The sequence below is a fragment of the Protomyctophum parallelum genome, assembly GCF_964188405.1.
Source record: "Protomyctophum parallelum genome assembly, chromosome: 20".
Lineage (NCBI taxonomy): Eukaryota > Metazoa > Chordata > Actinopteri > Myctophiformes > Myctophidae > Protomyctophum > Protomyctophum parallelum.
In genome coordinates, this window is record NC_139718.1 from 24,478,345 (window position 1) to 24,502,577 (window position 24,233).

At 41.4% G+C, this 24,233-nt stretch overlaps 2 protein-coding genes across 2 annotated transcripts in view; one reads left to right on the forward strand and one right to left on the reverse strand.

Moving 5' to 3' along the window:
• LOC310878260 (serine/threonine-protein kinase PAK 2-like) overlaps positions 1–24,233 on the reverse strand; it is a 155,621-nt gene that overhangs the window by 17,706 nt on the left and 113,682 nt on the right. The gene's annotated exons all lie outside the window — the stretch shown is intronic.
• Positions 1,956–23,861, forward strand: hltf (helicase-like transcription factor). The gene is made up of 25 exons (XM_083791343.1): positions 1,956–2,031; positions 3,919–4,121; positions 4,397–4,563; positions 4,696–4,838; positions 5,267–5,349; positions 6,159–6,230; positions 6,644–6,835; positions 7,389–7,463; positions 7,635–7,677; positions 8,079–8,145; positions 9,083–9,189; positions 9,304–9,345; positions 9,817–9,927; positions 10,032–10,123; positions 11,550–11,693; positions 13,450–13,582; positions 14,509–14,644; positions 15,281–15,460; positions 15,557–15,672; positions 16,193–16,374; positions 17,359–17,481; positions 18,243–18,355; positions 19,232–19,412; positions 22,571–22,651; positions 23,423–23,861. The coding sequence occupies exons 2-25, from the start codon at positions 3,924–3,926 to the stop codon at positions 23,564–23,566; spliced, it is 2,925 nt and encodes a 974-aa protein (XP_083647469.1). The 5' UTR covers positions 1,956–2,031; positions 3,919–3,923; the 3' UTR covers positions 23,567–23,861.

Sequence of the window (24,233 nt, forward strand, 5' to 3'; positions counted from 1 at the left end):
TTCAATCTGCAAAGCGTTTGTTTCATAAAAATGTTATGAGCTAGTATTTTTCTGTCAAGAAATTCTGTGCAGGTGAAGTTTGGAAGCACTCGTTTTCAGAGACAGATGCAGAGAGAGAGAGAGAGCTAGACACATCACTGAGTGATCACTCCCGTCTGTCGTTTTGTGGATGGAGGATGGAGTGCGAGAACTTTGTGTACCATCGCTGCAGTAAATGCAACATAAATAGATACATTTTTCACCTTGTCCTTAAAGGACCACTTTTCAAGTTCAACCCATCTTCATATAATAAATCCTCACTAAAAATCATGATAAAATGGCACCATTTGTTTCTACTAGGTCTGTGTCTCATAGGAGGGCTGTGGGCAGTTCAGAAACCGTCCACCAGTGACATCATTGTTAGGCAGATTTATTTTTAAACAATACTTATTTACAAAAATGTTTAGATTTGTATTATCGTGAGAGCGATGGCTTCCATTTCGTCACACCACCATATATGGTGGCCATATATGGTGGTGTGACGTGTGATGTCACGAAATGTGACCATATGGAGGCGTGATGTCACGAGGCTTGACCATATATGCAGACGTGATGTCACCAGGCATCACCATATATGGAGAGGTGATGTCACCAGGCGTCACCATATATGGAGCCGTGGGGTGACTAACTAACGGACGGACGAGTGGGAGATGCAGGTTTTCATAGTGAATGCGATGGTGCGACCTACGATTGCAATAAATCCCAGAAAGAAACAGTGGCGGAGCCTAGGAGGAAAACTATACCTCCTAAAACAGGAAATAGGAAAAGGAACTGTGGTAGCACCATCATCTTATGTGATATTACCTCATTCTTAATGGACATTTTTTGTTTTATTCTCCTTTGCTTTTACTGTTGTAGATGCCACGTCAGAAAAAACCCCGTCTTGCAGCGAAAAGCAGATGGAAGAAGAAGAAATATAGGCAAAGGCAGCAAGGTAACTTACTCTAACTCTAAAATGTCCATTTGGTTGACCCATTTAGAACTTTTATCTTCATATATAAAGAATCTGAGTCAGAGACTGATTCAAGTATCCTTCTGAGTTCTTTGGCTATCACTGACGATGCATTAGTATTACGCTTGGGGTTGTTTTGTATTTTAAAGGTATATTCAGTGATTTCACTCAAAAAACCTTAGGTTTCGTTTTTGGCTGTGGGACCCAGCCTTTCGTCCAATCAGGATAGAGAGTCAAAAACGAAACCTAAGGTTTTTTGACCCCCAGGGGTTAACTGGGGACAGGGAGGAACTCCTTATATGGCCAGCACACTCTATAATAGGGAGGATTATCACAACAAAACAAAAAAATAAGTGATATTTGAATTAAGTGAAATCACTGAATATACCTTTAATCATAATGGAGTGGATCAAATTAGTGGAAGGAGTGGATGAAAGAGATCTAGAGGTCTAGTGTGGGAAATCACCTGTTTGACACTGCTGAGAGCATGTTTCTTAAATTCACATTGATTGAGAATCTCCCATCTGCAGCATTTGACTGCACTACTTCCATCTCACCAGTAGATGTCAATACCATGCAAGTGATGAACTCATTCTCATTTTCAAGGATTCAGAGAGTCGTTTTGCCATGTAATATCTAAGGCTCTGGTTTTGCCCATCATCACTATTCATTCACTACACATTCCACAGAATTCCACACTTGAGTTGATACTAAACTGTCTTGTATCAAAGGAGTTCCTCTATGGTTCTGTATGCTATTTTTGCTTCGTTTCTTTGTTTCTTCTCTGCTTTTGTTGGACATAATTATTAGTTGTGAGAGACAACGTTGAAAAGTCATTGTAAGATCTCTGACCAATGAACGTGAAGGAAACTGAGTTGCCCTTTGCATTCATTGGTCAGAACTCAGCTGGGTGGAGAGGGCGGGTAAACTTGGCTAATAGCAAAACAGCTAACTAGTATTCTGGACGACGGAGGTACCTACGGTGGGGAGTAGATTAGAGCAGCGGAGTCAAAACAACCATAGCTGGCTACTAATATACCGTAAGTGAGCCTATACTAACTAACTAATATTTACAAAAAAAAAAATATATTGTGCAATGAGGGGCGCACGAGATTAAAAACCGAGGGAAATAGCGTTACTGTGATAGAAACAAATGTACTGCCTCAATTATAAAGGGGTACATAACGTTTACGTTTATGACAGTTTTCTACTGAATTTTCTAATGAACTATTTTTTTAATATAAAACGGTTAATGAACGTAGTAGTAAACAGCACCTGCTGGCCTGGCGCATCTGAGACAGACATTGTTATCGGGTAAGCAATTAAGTATAAAATGCAAGCAATTAAAATGAGTTTTCTAAAGTAAGTTTGCTATGTTTTAGCGTGGAGGCGTCCAAGGGGGCGTCGTGGTTGACTAAAAACGTAGTTATGGTTCAACTCAAACTATAACTGCAGCTGTGTAATAAGCCATTTCATATAAGGCTCTGCTCCATCACATTAGGATGTCGCTTGACTGAAATAACTGATGTACAAATTACAATACTATCCATCACTCTGAAAGTTCTCCCAGCCAGTCTGTCCACCATGGGGTCAAGAAAGAGCCTTCAGCCGCTCTGCCCATCACCTCTCTGGAACAGTGGAACTCCCTCCCCCCTGATAACATGGACTATCTATCACCATATTCCAAACTCGCCTCAAAACCTGCCTGTGTAGACCTCTGTTGTCTTCTGCTGCAAGCTGTACCCTAGTTTTGCTTTTTACTGTGTTTTTGTATTAACTGTTTTTAACCTGTTGTATGGCGACCTTGAGTGCCCTAAAGGCGCCTCATAAATATAATGTATTATTATTATTATTACTAGATCAGTTGCTTTGATTAAGTGACACAGTTGACAGTTGTACAGGGAAGCCGAGGCAAGCTTTTCAGATTTCCATAAGGCAGGTATAGAGTAGCCGCAATTTGCAACTCTAGATTTTTTTATAATGGGATGAATCTAGAGTTGCAACAAGCTCCATCCACTTCCTATTCATCATTTTTGGTTTGTGATCTGCTTGTCTTAAACAACGTTAAACTCGCCAACATTGCAGCTGTAGTCCAAGCTTGAATTATCCTCTTTCAATCTGCCGAGCTTGTTTTTCATAAAAATCCACCGTAGACATGTTATGAGCTACTTTCTGTCAAGACATCCTCTGCAAGTGATTATTTTTCTAAGTGCTGGAGTTTGGAAGCACTCGTCGTATGTCACTGAACGGCCCTGCATTCCACCTGTTTCAAATTTGCACATAATGCAGGAGGCAGCAGCGCGACCCGTTAACAAAAACGAGTGCTTCCAACTGAGTTGCAAATTGCGGCTAGGTATAGAGTAGACCGACTACTATGTTAAAATGGTATTTGATTTGATTTGACAATAATACAAACATGTAAACTTACATAGAGTATCACACCATTATCAAAACGATCTGCAAAACATCCAGGGCTTATTTCCATTTCAGAGAGTATGTATTAATAATACAATACAGTGATGCAATACTTGGGTAGAATTAAACATAGCTTAGTAATTTGAAAAGGGAACGTAAAAGCACATAGTTGACCTATTATATTTGGGTTATCTGACTAATAACAAAGTTTGAGATTGATAGTTTATTAGTTATTACTAGTACAGTACTGTAGTTGACTGTGTTTTGTCAGTTAGGTTACTGCTCTTCTGCTGCAATGTACCCTTTTCCCAGCAAACACTGTGATGGACAAAGAAGCTGTTTGTGAAAGTTGTGATTCAGTGACATGTTTTTTTAAAGCTACAGCCTACAGTACCCCCCCCCCAATTAATAGTTTACATGGTTTCATACCAGTTGTTTACTTCACTACACAGCTCTGATTGCTGTTTTTGCCTTCCTTTCTGTCTTTGTCTCTCTCTTTGTGTGTGTACCAGACATAATGCCTTATCAAAGCAGATGGCAGTTTGACAGGGACAGTTTATATAATGTGGACATCTACACCGACCGGCATACCGTTACAGAGACGCTCTCCCAGGCTATAACTGCTGCACGGTCTGAGGAGCCAGATACAGATGGCAGTGTGAAGTTTGGTCAGATGCAGGGCACTGTGGTTGGCATCAGATATTACACTGGAGTGGTGAGTACTACTGAGTGGACATTTTGTCTGTGCTCAGAATTGAATTCAGGTCAACCAGTTGATAGACAACAGTCAGTCCAGGGGTTATCATTTTTACTCCCAACATAATCAGAAACAAAGCATGTCACCAATCAGTTGAACTCCAAATAGGTTGTTCCACAGTACAGTAGCTGACTGTAGCCCACTAAGTCTGCAGTAAACCTTACCTAGTTAATTTTGGTTCCCTTTTAAAACCTCTGCATTCATAGTTTGTTCTTCATGTCTCACTCTGACAGGTAAACCCAGAGGAAATGGTTGCTCTTGTACGGGAACCCCAGAACCCATATGACCGTAATGCTGTGATGGTGGCTAACATGTACGGCAGCCAGGTGGGACATATCAAACGAGAGTTGGCAGCACCCATGGCTTACGTCATGGACAACAACTTGGCAAAAATAGAGGGGTAAGCCAGTTGAGTCTTGTATTTGTAGTCTCTATTTGGGTTTGTTTTTGGACCCAAACCTTTTAGTTTTCCTAAGTATATTAGGACATTGTATTTCGGAGCTGTGAGCGTATGTGTTGATTGCTCTTCCAGGTTGGTGCACATGGGGAAAACCAATGCTTTCAATATGCCATTGATGTTGACTTTCTGGGGGAAAGAAGAGCACAAAGATGCTGTGATTGAAAAAATGGCACGGCATGGATTCAGAATAAACCTACCTGGAACTAAACCAACTGGTACACACACACACACACACACACACTCACACACACACACACACACACACACACACACACACACACACACACAATCACACTTTTACATAGCCTCCCTTAGCAGATCTGTCTATTCAATATGTATTGCATACGCTGTTTTTCGTTTGGTGAATTAATTATTTTATTTAAAAAAAAATAAACAAGCCTCGTTTTTTATCTAGCATCAGTATTATAATGACTCAAATATTAAATAAACTGCATATCAGCACCCCCACCACCTCAGGACAAAACTGCTAAAACTGCTTTCCAAGTCCTGAAAATGTCATGGATAAAAATAACTTTGAGGGACATAGACAAGATGATATTAAATATTAAAATGTATGTTATTTGCGCTTTAACATACATATCCCTCACTGGCTGTATATGGTTTTTCTTTTTCTTTTTTTTAGGACATAAGTTAATGATGACTAGTCGCGATGCTCGGGGTGGGCTTGCCCCCCCGCGTGTAATCATCCCACTGTCTGCAGAGGAGGTAAGACAGTAGCAGAAATATACGGGTGAATAACCCTTTCAATACAGGTTTCAACTGACTATTCAAATGCTATTTTAGGACTAGACATTATAGTGCTGTGCATTCACAGTGAGGTTGTGTACTGTACTGTAAAACACAATAGAGGTTGTGTACTGTACTTTTAAGGTGATGGGTATTTCCACTGGATGTGCTTGAGCCATAGTTTATAGGCAAGTGTTTGTCCCGGAGAGATAAAACGGAGACATTTTATTCAATGCTTCTTTAATTTCCACCAGGTCTAAAAGTCTTACTCAAGACTTGTTTGTATTTCAATTGTGATCTAATTTCTTATCCATGTCAGTGAAGTGTAAAAATAAAGTTACTTACTCTAAAAATATGTGAGTAAGTGCAATATCGATGACTATGTAATAAAAATGCAGGAACAAAAAAGTGACCAATTTCCAATATGTTTTATGTGAAAGTTCTGGGACCGTTATAGAGTAACTAATGATATAAAATACTTTCCCAATCAATAGTGTAATCTGTATAGATAGATTGAACTATAATATGATTGTGGCCGTATGTGTTTGGAGAAAAATAATCTCAGGACTTTGTATACAAGTGTAAACAGTATGACCTTTAACTCAGCTTGGCCTATTCTTTGAAGTATTTATTTAGCTTGACATTGCAACTTATTTGGTGCAACAAATGTGTCCTTGTGGGTCAATTGCGTTTGTAATTGTAACAGACTTATAACTCAGATACTCGACTAGCATGCCTTATCATTGCATGGACAATGCACTGACATAATGTACTCTACCTTTTTACAGTTAAAGAATGCCTTTGACAATCTATTTGAAGGTCTGATGGAGAGTAAAGATGGAGAGAAAGACGCTGCAGAGGTGAGAGTCAATTAGCCTGTAGGTGTACAACCTGTGTGGTAAGCAGCAGTCAAAAGCATGATCCTAATTAATTAGGATCTGTATTGTATATCGTTGCTGTCGAGCAGACACTCCAGATTTTAACATATTGTTTTTCATAAATGAATGCTCTATTGATAAATCATACTACAGCGTCCTATTTTTTAATTTTAATCGTGAAGAAGAATGACAGTTTTGGAGGTTTCCACCCGACAACAGACTTGCTGCTTGTACTTGTAGGAGTTAGAGACGAATAAAACCCACTTGATTCATTCCTGTTTATAATTTGCCGTGCTCTCTGCCTCATCTTTCTGACTATCTGTCTCTGTCCACCTTTGCCTCTGTCTTTCTGCATGTCGGTCACTTCCATTTCCTACCCTGCTATCTATCTGTAGTCGGTGTGCACTCCCTTGATGGCCCACCAGAAGCAGGCGTTGTCCTGGATGTGTGCATGTGAGAACAACACTGGTCTGCCACCCTTCTGGTCCATGAAGGGAGAACTCTACTACAACAGCATCACATGCTTCAATACCAAAGAAAGGCCACAGAGGGTCCGCGGGGGTATACTGGCTGATGACATGGGACTGGTATGACAAACAACATATGCATGCACAAAAGCATAGCTTATAGATATGTTGTACAATTTCCACCAAGATGCTCTAATAATTGTTTTTTATGTTTGAATAACCAGGCCAATGCCTGCTGGGAACGATGCTCATTGGGAATGCATGCCGCTCTGTTTAAGCAATTCCAGTTGTACATGTACCCCTTGTCAGAGTATGCAGTATTCATATCATAGTACTTGGGAGGCTAGATACAGAGATCTCCATATATGGGCATGAAAGGGACAGACAGATACAGAGACACTTGGATTTTCAATGATGATCCAACCGACTTCTCAATACACACTCTTTGTGATACACACAACACGTTTGAAGTCGATTGGTCAGACATTCCTTGAGTTATGTGTGAGATTTATGTGTGAGACTTGTATGTATAGATCATTGCTGCATCTTTAACTTTTAAATGTATTTCAGTAGATGATACCCACGACTTGAGAAATTACTGGACTGTCTGGACATCCACCATTTAATCAGACACAACCTCAAACCAGCCTATCTGACAACCTTTGTGTTTCAGGGTAAAACTCTGACAACCATTGCTCTTATCCTCACTAACTTCCACAAGGGAAAGCCCCTGCCTCTAGGGAAGTGTGTAAGTATGCTGAGTAGGATTTTATGAATGATGATAAATGCTTTTCAAGAAGTATTGTATATGGCTGCGTTGATATCACCAGGATTCATTCATGGGACTAGTGGTAAACTACAGTATGTAAGATCATTATTGATTTTAATCTGAGTGTTTGGATTTGTTTTTTCAATATAGGAGGCACAATCTTCCAGCCCACAGAAGGCGCACAAACAAGATGGTAGGCAACATTAAAGGACCATACTGTCAACAATGCAATTGTCTATTCACATACTATTACATACATACATTTATTTTACTGCTAATTTTTTTTACTTTTTGTTTGCAAAGTGATATTGATTACCTCATTAAATCAAGTTTAAGTTTATTTTCCTATACATTTAAGTTTTATTTCCTATAAATTTACCAAAATCACTACGATATTTATATGCTTTGTAGACAACAGTAATGTCAAATATCCACTGCTTTAAAGATTGTATTTGTAATGAACAAATAATTCAAAATGATCGTGTGTGTGAGTGAGCAGTCACATATTGTAGAGTTTATCTGTCAGACGTGTCAGTTCGTCTGTGATTGTATAGAAGCAATAACAGATGTGGTTAATGATGTTTTCTGTTGCAGGAGGCAGTGATAAACAGGACAACACTGAAGTGAAAGAGGCAGCAGCAGGCTCTGTCTGTGCAGACCAGTAAGTACTGTATGTTATTTCTAATATGGCAGGAAGATTATTCATTGGGTGTTGCCTATTTTGTTATTATTATCATCATCCCTTTACAAGAATCAGAATAGGGTTTGACGTGGTGTCTACTATTCTTACTTGCCTCTGTCTAGGCTTATTATCCTGCCCTCAATGTCTTCACATATTGTACAGTTAATAAAATGCATTATTCAGGCACATTTCAGACCCCTTTTCTATTCATTCATTCTACAGGCCACAGGTTTCTACGTTACACTTTTCGGGTTTTTTAGCGTTAGTTATTATCATTATTATTATAGAGGTTGAATTGAAACCAGCAATAGTGTGTCTTGTGGAGGTTGGTTAAGCTACTCAAATGTGTAGTACTTGGCAGCGTTTTTCCTGGCTCAGGATGGGCCTTTGGGAGTGACTAGGGCTGGGTGCAATAACCGCAATACCGCCATACCGCCGGTATGTAACGCATACCGCGGTATCGGGTTCATTACCGCGGTTAAAAAAAAATACAAAAATAAAAACATTTTTCTTCATAATAAATATCATAATAAACAGTGACTCTCAGTCAGTCTAATCATGCCAGCAACACAACACCAGAGGGAGTTCAAAAAACCATGTGCAACCCAGATTCGGCACAAACAAGGATTGATTGATTTATTAAAATATTTATTAACAGTTTGCAGAATTACACTACATTTCAATAACCGCCATACCGGCGGTATGGGGGCCGGCAATAACCGGCGGTAATAAAAATCCCATACCGCCCCAGCCCTACTACTGTATGTATGACAGTAAATGCATGATGTGAAACAGTAAAGGCAAGGAGTCTGTGGTACCTTATTTTACAGAAATCTATGCATTTTGGTTATTTCTGACCATTGCAAAAAAAAAAAAAAATTATACTTAACTAAATGAAAACCAATGTGTGTGTCAGTGCCAGTTCCCAGGATGATGTGGTGTTCGTCGATTCTTCAGAGGTAGCTGATGTGGTGTTCGTCGATTCATCAGAGGTAGTTGAAGAATCCGGCAAGCCACAGAAAAGTAAGGATTCATGTAACCAATGAATTATCACTGTCTGACAGTGATACATTTTGTGTTCGTGCTCCATGAATGCTTCTTACGTCAGAATACTTAACCTGTCCTTTCCTGTTCTAGAAAAGAAAAAGGGTAAAGCCACCAAGCCAAAGGCCAGGAAAGGTAAAGTAGAATGACTCTTCAAAGGAAGAGGACACCCCAGCTTTTAATGTGTGGCAGCAGCCGTCATTGAAATGACACAGGGCCCCCGCCACATGACATTTTAATGACTGCTGCGGCACATTAAAAAATATTCTGTGACTGAAGATTGTTTATTTAATGAGCGGATTGTTGTCTGAACACGTCTCCAAGTACTGTCGGCATGCTTTGGACAGTAGAAGACTGCCTGTGCACATTCTTGCTTAGAGAATAGAGGAATACATCTATTGATTTTGGACATTGTTGTAGCCCAAACATCAGGCCAGATATTCAAATTAGCATACTACAGAGCTTTTAATAAAAATAATTGTGATAACAGTTTTGCTGCAGTGGTACTTATCTACGTATGTTGAAGCTTTTAATAGTGTGCCAAAATATGACCATCCGCCTGATTTCCATTGTCTTACTGATGAACACTGCATGTCTGCCTTGCAGAGGCTCCAGCATTGCACGAGGATGTAGCATTTTTGCAAGTGTTGAGTGGATTAACATCAGATGGACGCTCAAAGACTAAGACGGCTGTTAAGAGGCCTGCTCCAAATTCTGGTGGGTTCTGACATTCTCTTTGTAACATTCTGTCAGTTTATTTGCACTTTGTTTCAAATTGAAAAAGAGTAATATTAATAATGTAAATCTTTGTGCGTGTGTAGGTGTGCAACCTTCCACCACTGACACTGAAGAGGACCTGTCGGCCAGAGCCACTCTTATCATCTGCCCTCTGTCTGTGCTTAGTAACTGGCTGGTAAGTATGCTTACCCTAATGTTTTACTGTTAGTAACTGGCTGGTAAGTATGCTTACCCTAATGTTTTACTGTTAGTAACTGGCTGGTAAGTATGCCATTGCTTACCCTAATGTTTTACTGTAAGTGTTATTGATCTGTGCTTAGTAACTGGCTGGTAAGTATGCTTACCCTAATGTTTTACTGTCCTCTGTCGGTGCTTAGTAACTGGCTGGTAAGTATGCTTACCCTAATGTTTTACTGTCCTCTGTCGGTGCTTAGTAACTGGCTGGTAAGTATGCTTACCCTAATGTTTTACTGTCCTCTGTCGGTGCTTAGTAACTGGCTGGTAAGTATGCTTACCCTAATGTTTTACTGTCCTCTGTCGGTGCTTAGTAACTGGCTGGTAAGTATGCTTACCCTAATGTTACTCTGTCTGTGCTTAGTAACTGGCTGGTAAGTATGCTTACCCTAATGTTTTACTGTAAGTGTTATCGATGATATAAATGTTAATTACCGGTAAATCACCTGGACCAGTGGTTTTTCATGTCAAGCACCACCAAATTGACACTTATTAGCCCACGGACCCCCATTTGAAAAGATTTGACAGGACCCCCATAAGAGAACATTTGCATGGCTCTAGCAGTGATTCTCAACCATTTTTATTTCAAGGACCGCCAGTGTGACATGCATTACGCTACAGATCCCCATTTAATGGCATTAATGACCCCCAATTTATATTGTAAAAATCCATGTTAATTTAACTCTAAGAGTGTACAAATGGAACCATTAGGGTCCATTTGGTTCCATTTGTACACTCAGAGTTGCAGGCCCATGAGGGTCCATTTGGTTCCAAACTATCATTTAGCTGGGGACCCCCTGGAACTCCCTCAAGGGGTCCGGGGACCCTGGGGGTCAATGTACAATTGTTCATGCTAAGCACGCTTGACTAACCCACTTCTATCTCAGTCCCAGCCTAGAGTTTCATGCCTCCCATTTAGCTAAATCAGGCATATAATGTTGATGTGCTTTAAAATGTTATCTTCATGATTAACATGAATTGAATAGGCCAGCAAACCAGCAAGCTTTTTCCTATATTCAGTAAGTTGATCTCCCGGAAACAGAACTTGGTCCTGATATATTGTATAGTACGATATGATGATGTTCTATGAATCTATGCCAATAGAAAATGCCCATTCTTGTTTTGAGTCCCACAGAGGGTCGTTCAATGTAAATAAGTTCATACGTACATCATCATCATGGTCAATGGCCAACAAATGAAACATCAGTGACATTTGGCAGTGGGCTAGGCGGTTGTGCAATTACCTTTTGCAGCCCAAAATACACTGGACGTACTGAACAAGTACTGTGGTGTGTTTTGTCACATGAAAAAAAGCTGTTGATGAATGATCACTAGGTCTTTTCATCCCCTTCCCTCTTTCTGTTCAGGACCAATTTGAGCAGCATGTTGCTCCTGACGTGAAGCTCAATGTGTATATGTATTACGGGTCGGACCGCAACAGAAACAAAAAGTTTCTGTCCTCTCAGGACATCGTGCTGACCACCTACAATGTCCTCTCTGCTGACTTTGGGGTGAGTGGAAGCCAGGGTACATGTACATAGGAACATTATGTTATGGGATATGTATGCCTTGGTCACATGATCCTTTGACAAATATGACGCTGTAGCAGTGTTCATTTTTGTCTCCACCAGGCCGAAGGCATGGGGGGAGAGTATGTTTTGCACTCCGTCCGTCCGTCCGTCTGTCCGTCCGTGTGTCCGTCCGTGTGTGTGTCCGTGAGCAGCTAATCTCCGGCACCGTTAACCCGGTCGATGCCAAATTTTGCACACACACTCCCTGGATGCCAACGATGAACCTCTGCCCCATTTCCAGAACGGCCTGTTATAGCGCCACCAGGAGGCCGCTTTGTGCAAAACAAGTTTTTGCACAGTACACCTACAGATTTTGTCCAAACATCGCGCAAATTGGTACACAGTCTCTCTAGTTCACATCTGGCTTTTAGAGCGCCACCAGGAGGCCGACTTTTGTAAAACACATTTTTGGATATTGTCCAAAAATCCCGCAAATCGTTACACAGTATCTCCATAGTCATGTGCTCAAGACGGATGTGTCTGATATTTCATATTCCATCCTAATTGGCTAACATTGGCTTTCAAATTTTGCAGGATTGGCCTGTTTTGAACAAAAAGCCTCAAATCATGAACGCAGCGTGCAATTTGACGTGAAATCTTTCACGCACTTTCCTACTAGGCTGAGGAATATAGCCCACCCATTTCACATTGGCCTGTTATAGCGCCACCAACAGGTGGATTGTGCATGCGTGCGATCAACACAGATCTGCACCATTTCCCATATTCCATCCTGATTGGCAAAGATTGGAACAAACAAACAAAAAACATGTTTATATTACTCCTAAACATTCCTATCCTCCTGGTGGAGACCTGTGCCCAGAAGGGCACTTTTTCTAGTTCCACATATTTTGGTTTAGTCTTTTGAATAACACACCATTTAGTCTTGGTCCTACTTAGATTTCTGAAATTGTTTAATCATAGTCGACTATACAAACTAGTCTTAAAGCAATGTTAATTTTGCCAGAAAAGATGAGGTCTTTAGTATTTTGTATTTAGTCTTAGGGCCGATTCATACTCTTATTTTACCACTGTTTCGGCGCTGTAGTGCCAAAATAATTTTACCACTGTTTCGGCGCTGTAGTGCCGAAATGATTTCGGCTCGTCAGAAACTTTCACTAGCACCGAAGAGCTGACTTTGTTTTCCGCAGATGTTTTCGGTTCCTCCTGTAGCGTCTCCTCCTGTACTGTCTCCCAAGCTATGTGTAACTAACTACAGATCTGTTATTCATTGAGTTGCACACAGCATAATGCTTTTATATGAGTGGCAATGACAGGCAGCTGTTTCACATGCTCTCTCTGTATCTAAGAAGAGACCTTGAGCTCTTGTTCTATGAAATTAACTCTTTATCTCTGACAGAAAGGGAGTATAACTCTGTCTCCAGATAAAATGTTATTTTTTTTAATTAACTAAATGTCCTCTAAATGCAACATTCAAGGATGTGGCCTATACATAATGACTACACAAGCTTTTATATATCAGTATGCAGTTGCAGCGGTTATACACCACACAAATCTTATTTATCCCACGATTTGGTAACTAATTTCTTTTCACCCGGTGCCAATTGCCTAAACTGTAATCCTGGGCACTACTATCCCTCTGCCAACCTCAGTTATGATTTAGCCTTCATGCAACCGATGTCCAGTATTATTATATATGTTTTTTGATTGATTTTATTATGTCTTTCTACCTTTTTAGAATAACAGTCCCCTCCATGGTGTCAATTGGCTGAGGGTGGTGTTGGATGAGGGACATGTGATACGGAACCCCAATGCACAGATGAGCAAGGCTGTACTCGCGCTGAAAGCATATCGCCGCTGGATACTCTCTGGTACAATCACACACAGACACTGTAGTGGTCTCATAATAAGTCAGAGTGCCGGTCAGGTCTAAGCCTAAATCAAAGGAAAGTGTCAACGTTAGTTATGGTAATTAATTCCCAACCACTGCCCTACATGAAATGAAAATAAACCTTACCCAGCCCTCATGAATTCCTGCAATGCAACAAGTTTGTCAGTTGTCCAGCAAGATAAGACCTGAAGGACAAATCTCTGGGTGGACAAACACTTCCTTCTTCTTGATCGCTTCCCATGAGTGGCTGGGAGCACTGGCAGGTTGTAACATGTGTAGAAACAGGCCATACTCTATTTTTCACCGGGCGATTTGCCTACTGGTAGGATTTCCATTAATGTGGTGTCCATTTGTTTGGGTTCATGGCCATATACATGTATAGCATGTCTTGAGTGTAGAGGGTTTGATGATGTCAGATCATATGGAGACAGTTGTACAGTATATGGAGCGAGTGTGTCACGAGGCGTCGTGATCTTCATATATGGAGACAGCCATATATGGAGCGTGTAAAGACACGAGGCGTGATGGACTGACATCCATATATGGTGGCGTGACCTAACTGACAGACGGACGGACGGGCTTTTTAGGTTTTCATAGTAATCTGCGACCTACGGTCACAACAATTTAACTAGCACACCTGCAGTAGTTGGACTTGAATGTGGTCTCCCTGCTCTAACACTGAGATATATAGACACTGGTGTTGTTCAAGCTCTTAAGCGCAATATCTCCCCTGACCAAGGTGGGATTCCATCTAGACTGAGGTACTGTAGGTATTTGGTCTCACGCAGGAGATCCTGGGTCAAATCCCAGGTTGGATATCAAATGTACAGATTGCAGCTTTAACACTGAGGATTTTATATACACACACAGCATTTTAAACATAGCTGTTTGTGTCCCTCCGTCTAGGAACACCCATCCAGAACAGTGTGAAAGACCTGTGGATGCTGCTGGCCTTCCTATGTCTGAAGCCCTTTGACGTGAAGGAGTGGTGGGACAGGGTCATCCAGAGACCTGTTGCTCAGGGAGACAGGGCTGGCCTCAAGTGAGTGGATGTCACTAGTACACTACATAACAGTTACATTCTACTTCATGACTTTGTTGATATCCCACTCTGTGAGTCTGTACTCTGTGCACATCTGCACACAGAGTAGCATTACATCACCTAATCAACATGAGTTAGACTTTAATATATTAGCGCCCCTCACTTCACACAGGTGTGATTTTTAATATACCAATCCAACTTTGGTACTTTCAACTGTCCTTGACGTATATATGAATAGATAGACAGAACTTTATTGATCTCACCCCACTACAGTTTGTAGAGTAAAGAACTTACTAAGAGGAAAAACATAACTCATCAACTTTCACAGAAAAAAGAAAAAAAAATCACAGAAGCCTAGATTTGCTGTCTCTATATTTGCTTTGCATTATAATGACAGTTATACGGTTATACTGATATGAATACCATCAGCATTATAAATACTTTTTAACGACCCAACCCTACCACACAAAATGTGCAGTATATACTGCAGTACTACAGTCACAGACATTTTCACAAAGGCACTGTTGTGCAAGTACAAGAGAAGATAACCAAAAGTTGGAGGATATTGAAAATGAGATGATGATACAGAGACATCTTGAATTATATGAATGCCTTTAACCTGGATGCTCTGTGCAGGAACCTCCAGACTCTGGTGAAGTGCATCACCCTGAGGAGAACCAAGTCCAGCACGGTGAATGGGCACCCCCTGGTGTCTCTGCCTGAAAAGACGGTGTGCGTGGAGCAGGTTGAAATGACCCCTCAAGAGAGAAACGAGTACGAGATGGCGCGCAATGAGGGAAAGACCACCCTTAACAGGTACGTTGTACCTACGGGTGTGTTGAATGTGTGTCAACGTTGCAAAAATGGTTATTTTCTCCAGAGTGTGTTAATGGTGTGTGTGTGCTTGTGCAGATACGTGGCTGAGGGGACCATGACGAGGAACTATGCTGATGTGCTGGCCATCCTGATGAGGCTTCGACAGCACTGCTGCCACCCTGCTCTGGTGGCCAAAATACTCAAAGAACTGAGTAAAGGATATATATATTTTTTGTTTTATCATTGGATAGCTTCCTGCTTTCTTGTAAACAATGCCGTAAAAAGCACGTAGGCCTGCGAGCAGAGCTGCCCTGCCAAAAAACAAACAACTGTAACATCAGAGGCATTTGAAAAAACAACAGACGCACTCAGGAGTAAAAACAGGCGCACTCAGGAGTAAAAAAAAAAGCGGAACATTTATTTAATTAAAAGGCAACTGCCAAGATGTTTCGACCTTGGGAGGTCTTTATCAGGGAGAAATGAATGCATGAATTAATTTCGTCCTGATAAAGACCTTCCAAGGTCTAAAAACATTTTTGCAGTTGCCTTTTAATTAAACAATGGCTGTTCCCCTGAGTGCCCAGATTGGCTGTCGTGTTTTTTTTTTTAACATTGTTGTAATGAATAGTTTATATTTTGATGAGAGTGTCCTGGCGGGAACTTAAAAAGGAAGTTGTGGTGTAAATAATTCAGTTATTCAACGTGAACCATACGTTCCCTCCCTCCTTCCAGGTTCGTCTGCTACGCCGTCTGAGCTACGAGAGCGTCTGATACAGAAGCTGCGGTTGGTGCTCGCCACTGGCTGTGACGAGGAGTGTTCTGTGTGTCTGGAGTCAGTGCATCTGCCTGTCATCACACACTGCGCCCACGTCTACTGCCGCGCCTGCATTGCCCGGGTCATCAGCGCCGAACAGGTACATGGGCACGTCGGAGAGGAGGTCATCACAGGACGCTTAAACCAGTCGTTCTCAAACGTTTTCATGCTATGCACCCCATAAAGTATTAGCCACGTACCCCCATTTGAAAATGTTTTGTGCCAGGGACCCCCAGAAGAGATTTGTGTCGCGCTGTGAGTTTGGATTTGCTATTTTTGAATAGCAAAACGTATAAAATATGGATAAAGTGCTTTACTTGATTGTGATGCATTGGCTTTTAGGGTATTTTGTTTTTGTTTTGTAGTTCAGTCTATGTGACATGTGGTTGTAGTCAGGCCTCCTTTAATTGAATATTTCCCTCTTTGTTTTCTATTGTCATGCATGTCCATGTGCATAGGACAAGTGTAACACTGTTTTCTATTGTCATGGTGTCCATGTGCATGTGGATATAGGACAAGTGTAACACTGTTTTCTATTGTCATGGTGTCCATGTGCATGTGGATATAGGACAAGTGTAACACTGTTTTCTATTGTCATGCGTGTCCATGTGCATGTGGATATAGGACAAGTGTAACACTGTTTTCTATTGTCATGCGTGTCCATGTGGATATAGGACAAGTGTAACACTGTTTTCTATTGTCATGCATGTCCATGTGGATATAGGACAAGTGTAACACTGTTTTCTATTGTCATGGTGTCCATGTGCATGTGGATATAGGACAAGTGTAACACTGTTTTCTATTGTCATGCGTGTCCATGTGGATATAGGACAAGTGTAACACTGTTTTCTATTGTCATGGTGTCCATGTGCATGTGGATATAGGACAAGTGTAACACTGTTTTCTATTGTCATGTGTGTCCATGTGGATATAGGACAAGTGTAACACTGTTTTCTATTGTCATGCGTGTCCATGTGGATATAGGACAAGTGTAACACTGTTTTCTATTGTCATGCGTGTCCATGTGGATATAGGACAAGTGTAACACTGTTTTCTATTGTCATGCGTGTCCATGTGGATATAGGACAGGGCACGTTGTCCTCTCTGTCGAAGTGACATTAAGACCAGCCAACTGGTGGAGGTGCCACCAGAGGAGTTGGAGGAGAAAGACGAGATGCAATCTGAGAAGTGGAGGACCAGTTCAAAGGTACACACAAACACACCTCTGTGAGAGCTAGAGTAATAAAATCCTATTTTAATTCAAATTATTAAAATGATCTCAAATGTAATCGATTTGAATTCTAATCAATAGTTTGGTCATTAATAAAGTCTAAGAAAGAAGAGATAAGAAAAGTCCAAGCCAGAGAAATGCATTCCATTTCTTGGGTGGATAATTTCTTCCATCCGGGAGGCGCTATAGGTCTATTGGTTCCCGCACTAGTAGGCTCAGGAACAGCTTCTTTCCTGTTGCTGTCTCCCTGCTGAACTCTGCCCCTCTTCAATGATACTGAACAATGATACCCCCTTCCTCCTTCCCATCTGAACTCTCATGCTCACACCATACATACACTAGCATCTTATGGCTTGTGTGGGTGGGTGTGTATAATGCATACTCCTCATTTATATTTATACTTCATTGTCTATTTTTCTATTTATTTCCTTTATTATATATTACTGTACATACTGTACATTCTGTACATTCAACAACAAGTGTATTTATTCCCATTATTGCATTACTGTATTGCACTCTGGTTGGACGCCACTATTCATTTCATTGTCAAAGTATTTGTATACTATGTGCAGTGACAATAAATTGAATCTAATCTAATCTAATTTAGCTGACCTACAAGCTCACAATGCATTGCATTGTAATGTGTTGAGCGCCAACTCAGGTCCAGTTTACTAAGCCTAGAGGGTTTAAGTGTTAATATATCCTTCCTCCTTGTTGTCCCGTGGGTGTGTGTACAGGTAGATGCTCTGATGAATAATCTACTCCGTCTGCGGAATGAGGACTGCACCATCAAATGTCTGGTTGTCTCTCAGTTCACACGCTTCCTCAACATACTGGAGATCCCACTCAGGTAACACAGGCACATTTAACAACTCATTAAAACCGGGAAAGCATTTGTGTCATCTTAGATTTTTGCGTTGGCTTTTCAGACTAAATAGTGAAGAAAATCTACCCATAGACTTGGGTGATGTGCCGGAGCCAAAAAGTAAACCAAATGAACAATAATTAAAGGGAGCCTCCTCTCCCTTTAATTATTAACCCAATCCAAGCCAAGGAACGACAGGTTACGTTTAACCCCCGTCCCCCTGTGCCAGGACGTAATTTTGCGCCTTAATTATTTTTACAATACAATACAATAGAAACGTTGGCCACTGGTCTGCGTTTCTATTGTAGTGTACTGGCATGGATTGTGTTAATAATGCGAGTGATCCCTGACTGTAATGACTATATTTGACTATAGTAATGATCATTTCTAGATTTTCTGTTTTAGAATTTTCAGATAATTACGTTATTTTTAAGAAGGGTCCTTTTTTCTTTGAGACAGACTGAAAGGAGGCCAATCTCAGAACCCATCAGCTAATCATTTACTTTTCCAGATTTGTCTCTGGGAGTAATGGCCAATTTTGTGGGATAGTTTATAGTTACTGCCACTTCCTCTTCCTCAAATTGTTGTGACACCATTCTTAGTATTAATTTCATACACCTCGCATTTCAAGTTGTAAATGATGACATGGGAAGAGGAAGTGCCCCTAGCCCCCAGAAGCAAAAAACATTGAACAAGTCAAGTATTTGCCAATGGATTCTGCGATAGAAGGGAATCTGACTGGAAAGTCTTGACTCTTGTGGCATGACTTAAACTTAGACCAGAGGCATGTTTGAGGCGAGCACATTAACCTACACACTATATACACTATGACTGTATACGTGACTCTTTTCTCTTTCCCAGGGAGCAAGGCTTCAGCTTTGTTCGTCTGGATGGCAGCATGACCCAGAAGAAACGCGCCCAGGTCATCCAGGATTTTCAGAACCCCGCTCCCGACAGCCCTGTCATCATGCTGCTGTCTCTCAAAGCCGGTGGGGTGGGGCTTAACTTGACTGCCGCATCTCACGTCTTTCTCATGGATCCGGTGAGTTCTTTGAGAAGAAGCCGGATACTTGGATGGGTGGTAATGGCATTTATGTTTCAAATTAAATTGTTCCAAGTGAATTCTAAAATGATTTGTTGAGCTATGGATAATCAGTGATGCAAATAGCCTGCATCCTTAGACTCACTAAGGTCGCCTTCTCACCAGAAAGCTTTACTGCGATTAAAACAAATCCTGCTGCACATTGTCGGAAAGTGCGCTTCCTTTGGCAGGTGTGAAGCCTCAATCGAATCCTAATGCGCATCAATGAACCACATTCTACTCCGCCAAAAAACGGGGGTTTCGCTTCGCTTCCAATCGCATTTTGGCATTTGGTTCGATTTGGTGCAGGTGGGAATGCAATCCGCAGCAAATAAAGGAAATGAAGCTAAGCACAGTTGGAGATGGAGAAGGGATATTAATTTTACGCAGCGCAAAGATGTCCCGTTTAACCGATAGACGTGGGCAAATAAGGAGAGTAGGAGACTGAACCCTCATTGAAATATGAGGACGAGTACATTAATCAATTGCTTAAGGAAATAAAAACACTGTAGTGAGTGTACAGAATATTCAGTCCGTCTGTGCGTAAACATGGAGTGTTGTCACTGCTGTCACTGTGTGGGGAGGGAGTGGGAACTTTCTTCATGTCGATAAACTTGTAAACGGAGATTCATTTTGTGCTGAACAGTGCGTGCACACACAAGAGTGAGAGAGAGAGACGTCTAGTCCCCGACACACGTTACCCTAATTTTACGTCCTAACTATTACTCAAAGTATTATTTTAACACCATAGATTATTAGATTTCACTGTGTAGTTTATGAATGGAACACATTGATGAAGTTCCCTGCTGAGTTTCCAATTGCTGCGGATGACAGCGCAGTGTGAAGGCAAACCGCAGCAAATTAAATATGCAAGAATCCCAACGCCCATTCGCATCGAGTCTACCAAAGTATTAGGTGTGAATGCAACCTTAAATTGAGAAAGGACACAATCATGTCACCCTCCGGGGGTCCTGGGATGCAATACTGTACTCTTAACGTCATTGATGTAGGACTCATAAAATGTTCCTGGGACCCATCTAAAAGACCACCCGGGGGCCGGGACCCATTACATTGATAACCTATTTACTTCACTGCAATTGTACAGACATGTTGTGCTGTGAGGCCAACATTTTATAAGATTGCAAGGCTTCAGAAGTGACCTTTTCCCCTAAGTGGAACCTCTCAGGTAACACTTCTTTGACTGGCACTAATCCCAACTCCTTCAGTAGGATAGGTACTCCCTGAAACCAAATCTATACTCTATTGTACAGTGTATGGCCCTCATTTATCAATTGAGTGTAAAATCTGCCACAGATTCGAGTGTAGGTTTCGTAGTACACCCACATCGCCACGGCATTTATAAAGTGATCGCAAACAGCTGATCCTTCCTTAATTTCGTTCCGACGTTAATAAATGTGACGGCTGAAATCTATCTGGCACGCCCTATGAAATCAAGCCTCGCCCTCTATTGCGACATGAACGTTCTGCAATACAATCCTGAAACCATGGTTACAGGAAAAAAGTTTCGCTGGCTTGCCTTGCTGAACCCCTTTCTCATACACACAGGCGCACGCACGCACACGCAACTTGTTGTATCTTAAATAAATAAACCTGCATGAATTAAATAAAGCTGTCTTTTTCTCCTCTCGCTTCGCTTCCCTTGCTGCCCGCCTCACCCCCCCCACGCACGCACGCACGCACATATCACAATTTGCAAGCAACTTTCACTGTGTGTTAGTTGTATATTAAATTATTAAAGTCTTTTTTATTTAATATACAACAAGATATATTAGTGAACGAAAACCTGAACCTGTGAACCATGAATTAAATAACAAATAGGCACACACACACTGCTGTTTTGCATAGGTGCTCCTCCTGTCCTGTCTGTCTGTCTCTCTCTATCACTGTGGTCCGTCCGTGACCAACTGGCCATGCACGTTCGACAGTCTATTTAGATTGCCTCGCAGTCGCTGCAGTGGCTGGGCTTGGCTGTGCAGTGAAAACCGTAGCCTCATATGTGGTACTGTGGTGGTGGGCTGGGTTAGCCGCTATACCTATCTCCGATGTGGTTCCCACTTGCGCTGGCACGGCACATTTGGCATTCCAGCGACGCGTCAGGTTTATTAAACGAGGAGGAGATTGCACATAGCCTACCGTAACTCCAGAAAGACATCGGCCTGCTGTAGATTAGGTTACAGTATAGGCTACCCATGCATGTTGGGACTCTCCGCAGCTGCAGCACTGACTGCACTATAGGCTACTTTCCAACGTCCCGTCATGGAAATATTCCAGCACAGACAGCCCAAATGCTCGCATGTATGCGCTCATGCAAAACACTGTTTAAATGGCTTAAGCATCAAGCGCAATTTTAATTGTAAAGTTGGAAATCTCCTAATTTCATATGACACAAAGACACATCGTTGATGTAGGCCTTTTTTGAGTGGTGCAACCACTCCTACATCCAGCAATGTCCGTGTACCTAGGTAGGTAGGTACCTGTATGTGTACCTGCATGTATGTATAAGTGAGCACGAGTATGTTACTTATTTATACCAGTAGGGGGCACCAGAGTACAGAGAAGAAATTGGAACGATACAAATTGGAATGATACAGAGAACCAATAGACGGGAGTTGCACCACTTTTTTTTTACATGTAGCCCATATACATACAGTTTTATATTAACATTTTAGGAGTGAATACATATGTTTCGATGCCTGTGGCAGCCTCTCAGCTGGTCAAACAATGCTGCTCCGCCGTTCTACGACAAATACAGGTGAGGACAAAGCGTACGACAGCTCCCGACCAGACGTGACTTTTTGTCAAGTTCAATTTCAAGCTTTGACGGAAATGGTAAATGCCGAAAATGTCGGTTATTTTGGCGTACGCACGGTTGATAAATGAGGGCCTATAAATGTGTGTCACTTGCAAAAAAAACTGATTTACAATCTAACAATGCATTGCATCACATACAGGTAGCCGAGGATTAAAGTTGATCTCCTTGTAATCGCTTTGTTTTCAGACTTGAACACTGAAGGAATAAAATGGCCATACCACTGCTGTGCCTTTTTGTTTTAATGTGTGTGTGCGTGTGCGTGTGTGCGTGCGTGCGTGCGTGCTAGGCATGGAATCCTGCAGCTGAGGAACAGTGTATTGACCGCTGCCACCGCCTGGGCCAGAAGAGGAAAGTGGTGGTCACCAAGGTCAGAAACTAGTAGATGAAGATTACAACTTTTGTCTGAGCACTGTGACCTCATGGATTAAAGTTGTTCAGTTGCCACGACTGATTTCAGTCATTTGGATTCCATAGAAGCCAGCATGTTGCGCAGCGAAAATATCTACAAGCTCTCAAGCTCTATCTACAAGCTCTCAATTGTAGATGGGCTATTTTCATCTTTTTTATTATAATTATTTTACCCATTTTGCTCCACAATTTATTCGCTATGCCAATTAATTTCTCCCCACAATATACATTTCTGTTGTCTCCACTCCCACCCCAGCCTGTAGGATTACAGGCAGTGCCAATTATCCCCTCACCGCCCGGCTTCCCTCCCCCAACACAGGCCAATCATGTTCGACAAAGCCGAATGCATGGTGGCATGGTGGCTGCTTTTCCACTGTGCCACCCGAGCTATATTTTCGGGTATTATTTAAGTCTGGGATATTTCATAAAAGCAAAGGGTAAAGCCCCAATCTGTGATTTCTTCACCTGGTTGGCAGTATGTAGAACAGCAAGAACAATATTAGTAAAACATAATTTTACATGGTTTTGTGTGGGGGTAGGGGGCTCCTTTCACAAAAATCTCACATTAAGACTTAGGACAGGTCATTTTCACTTGTGATATTTTATTTTGCTTTAATCCATGTGGCCTGTTGCTCCTTCTGTCTGGGCCAGAGTTAACTAGGTGGTTAAACTGTATAATTGTAATGCCCAATATTAAAGATTGGAGACTAATTAGATTTTCTGTGTCCAGTTCATTGTGAAGGACTCGGTGGAGGAGAAGATGGTGCAGATCCAGAGGCAAAAGCAGGACCTGGTGGAGAAGGCCTTCGGTAAGAAGAATGCAGAGAAGAAGACATCACGCATTGATGACATCATAGCTTTGATGGAGCTGTAAAAGGATGCTGCGCACACTTAATTGAATTCACACAGATTCACTTTTACATTGAAGGATTTACAGACCAGCCTGTCAGTTGGAGATTCAAAAATGTTTTAACACCGTTGTGTGGTGCGTTGCGTACAGTACAAATTTTGTTTTGAGATCTGATTTGTTTTATACTTTTCATTTAATTACATGCTGTGTCCAATCCTTTGCGTTAACATTTTATTTCTGATCAGTTGTGATCCAGTGTTTGAGTTATGCAGTGTTTATACTGAATTAGGGGATGGCAGATTTTTGTACAGTAGTTAATTTTGAGGCATTTTGACATTTTGCACACCATTGGGTGTTATCCAACAGTATACCAATTCTGAAAACTGTTGTTTCCATTTTTTGCAACTCATTCCATTTACAAGTGGAAATAAAGTTGTAATCAAAATGAATAGGTTGTGTGTCTTTGTATTACTAATGTAAATAAAATAGGTTGTCTTCAATCATGGCAGGAATTTCAGGGACGCCACAGCCATCGTTGCCCCAGTGGTGTTTGCCCCAGCTGACTACCACTTTCTACTGTTAGTCTTGAGATTCTGAATACAACTCAGTCCCCGGTGCAGGGCTGACCATAAGTATACATAAGGAAGCCTTGCCGAGCCGTGAGGCAGCATATTGTACAAGTACACCCCCT

Excerpts from the sequence above, each read along its gene's own strand:
- hltf (XM_083791343.1), top strand. The coding sequence starts at position 3,924 with ATGCCTTATCAAAGCAGATGGCAGTTTGACAGGGACAGTTTATATAAT. Across the intron at positions 6,231-6,643 it reads GAGAGAAAGACGCTGCAGAG|TCGGTGTGCACTCCCTTGAT; the intron begins GTGAGAGTCAAT and ends ATCTATCTGTAG. Across the intron at positions 7,678-8,078 it reads GAAGGCGCACAAACAAGATG|GAGGCAGTGATAAACAGGAC; the intron begins GTAGGCAACATT and ends TTTCTGTTGCAG.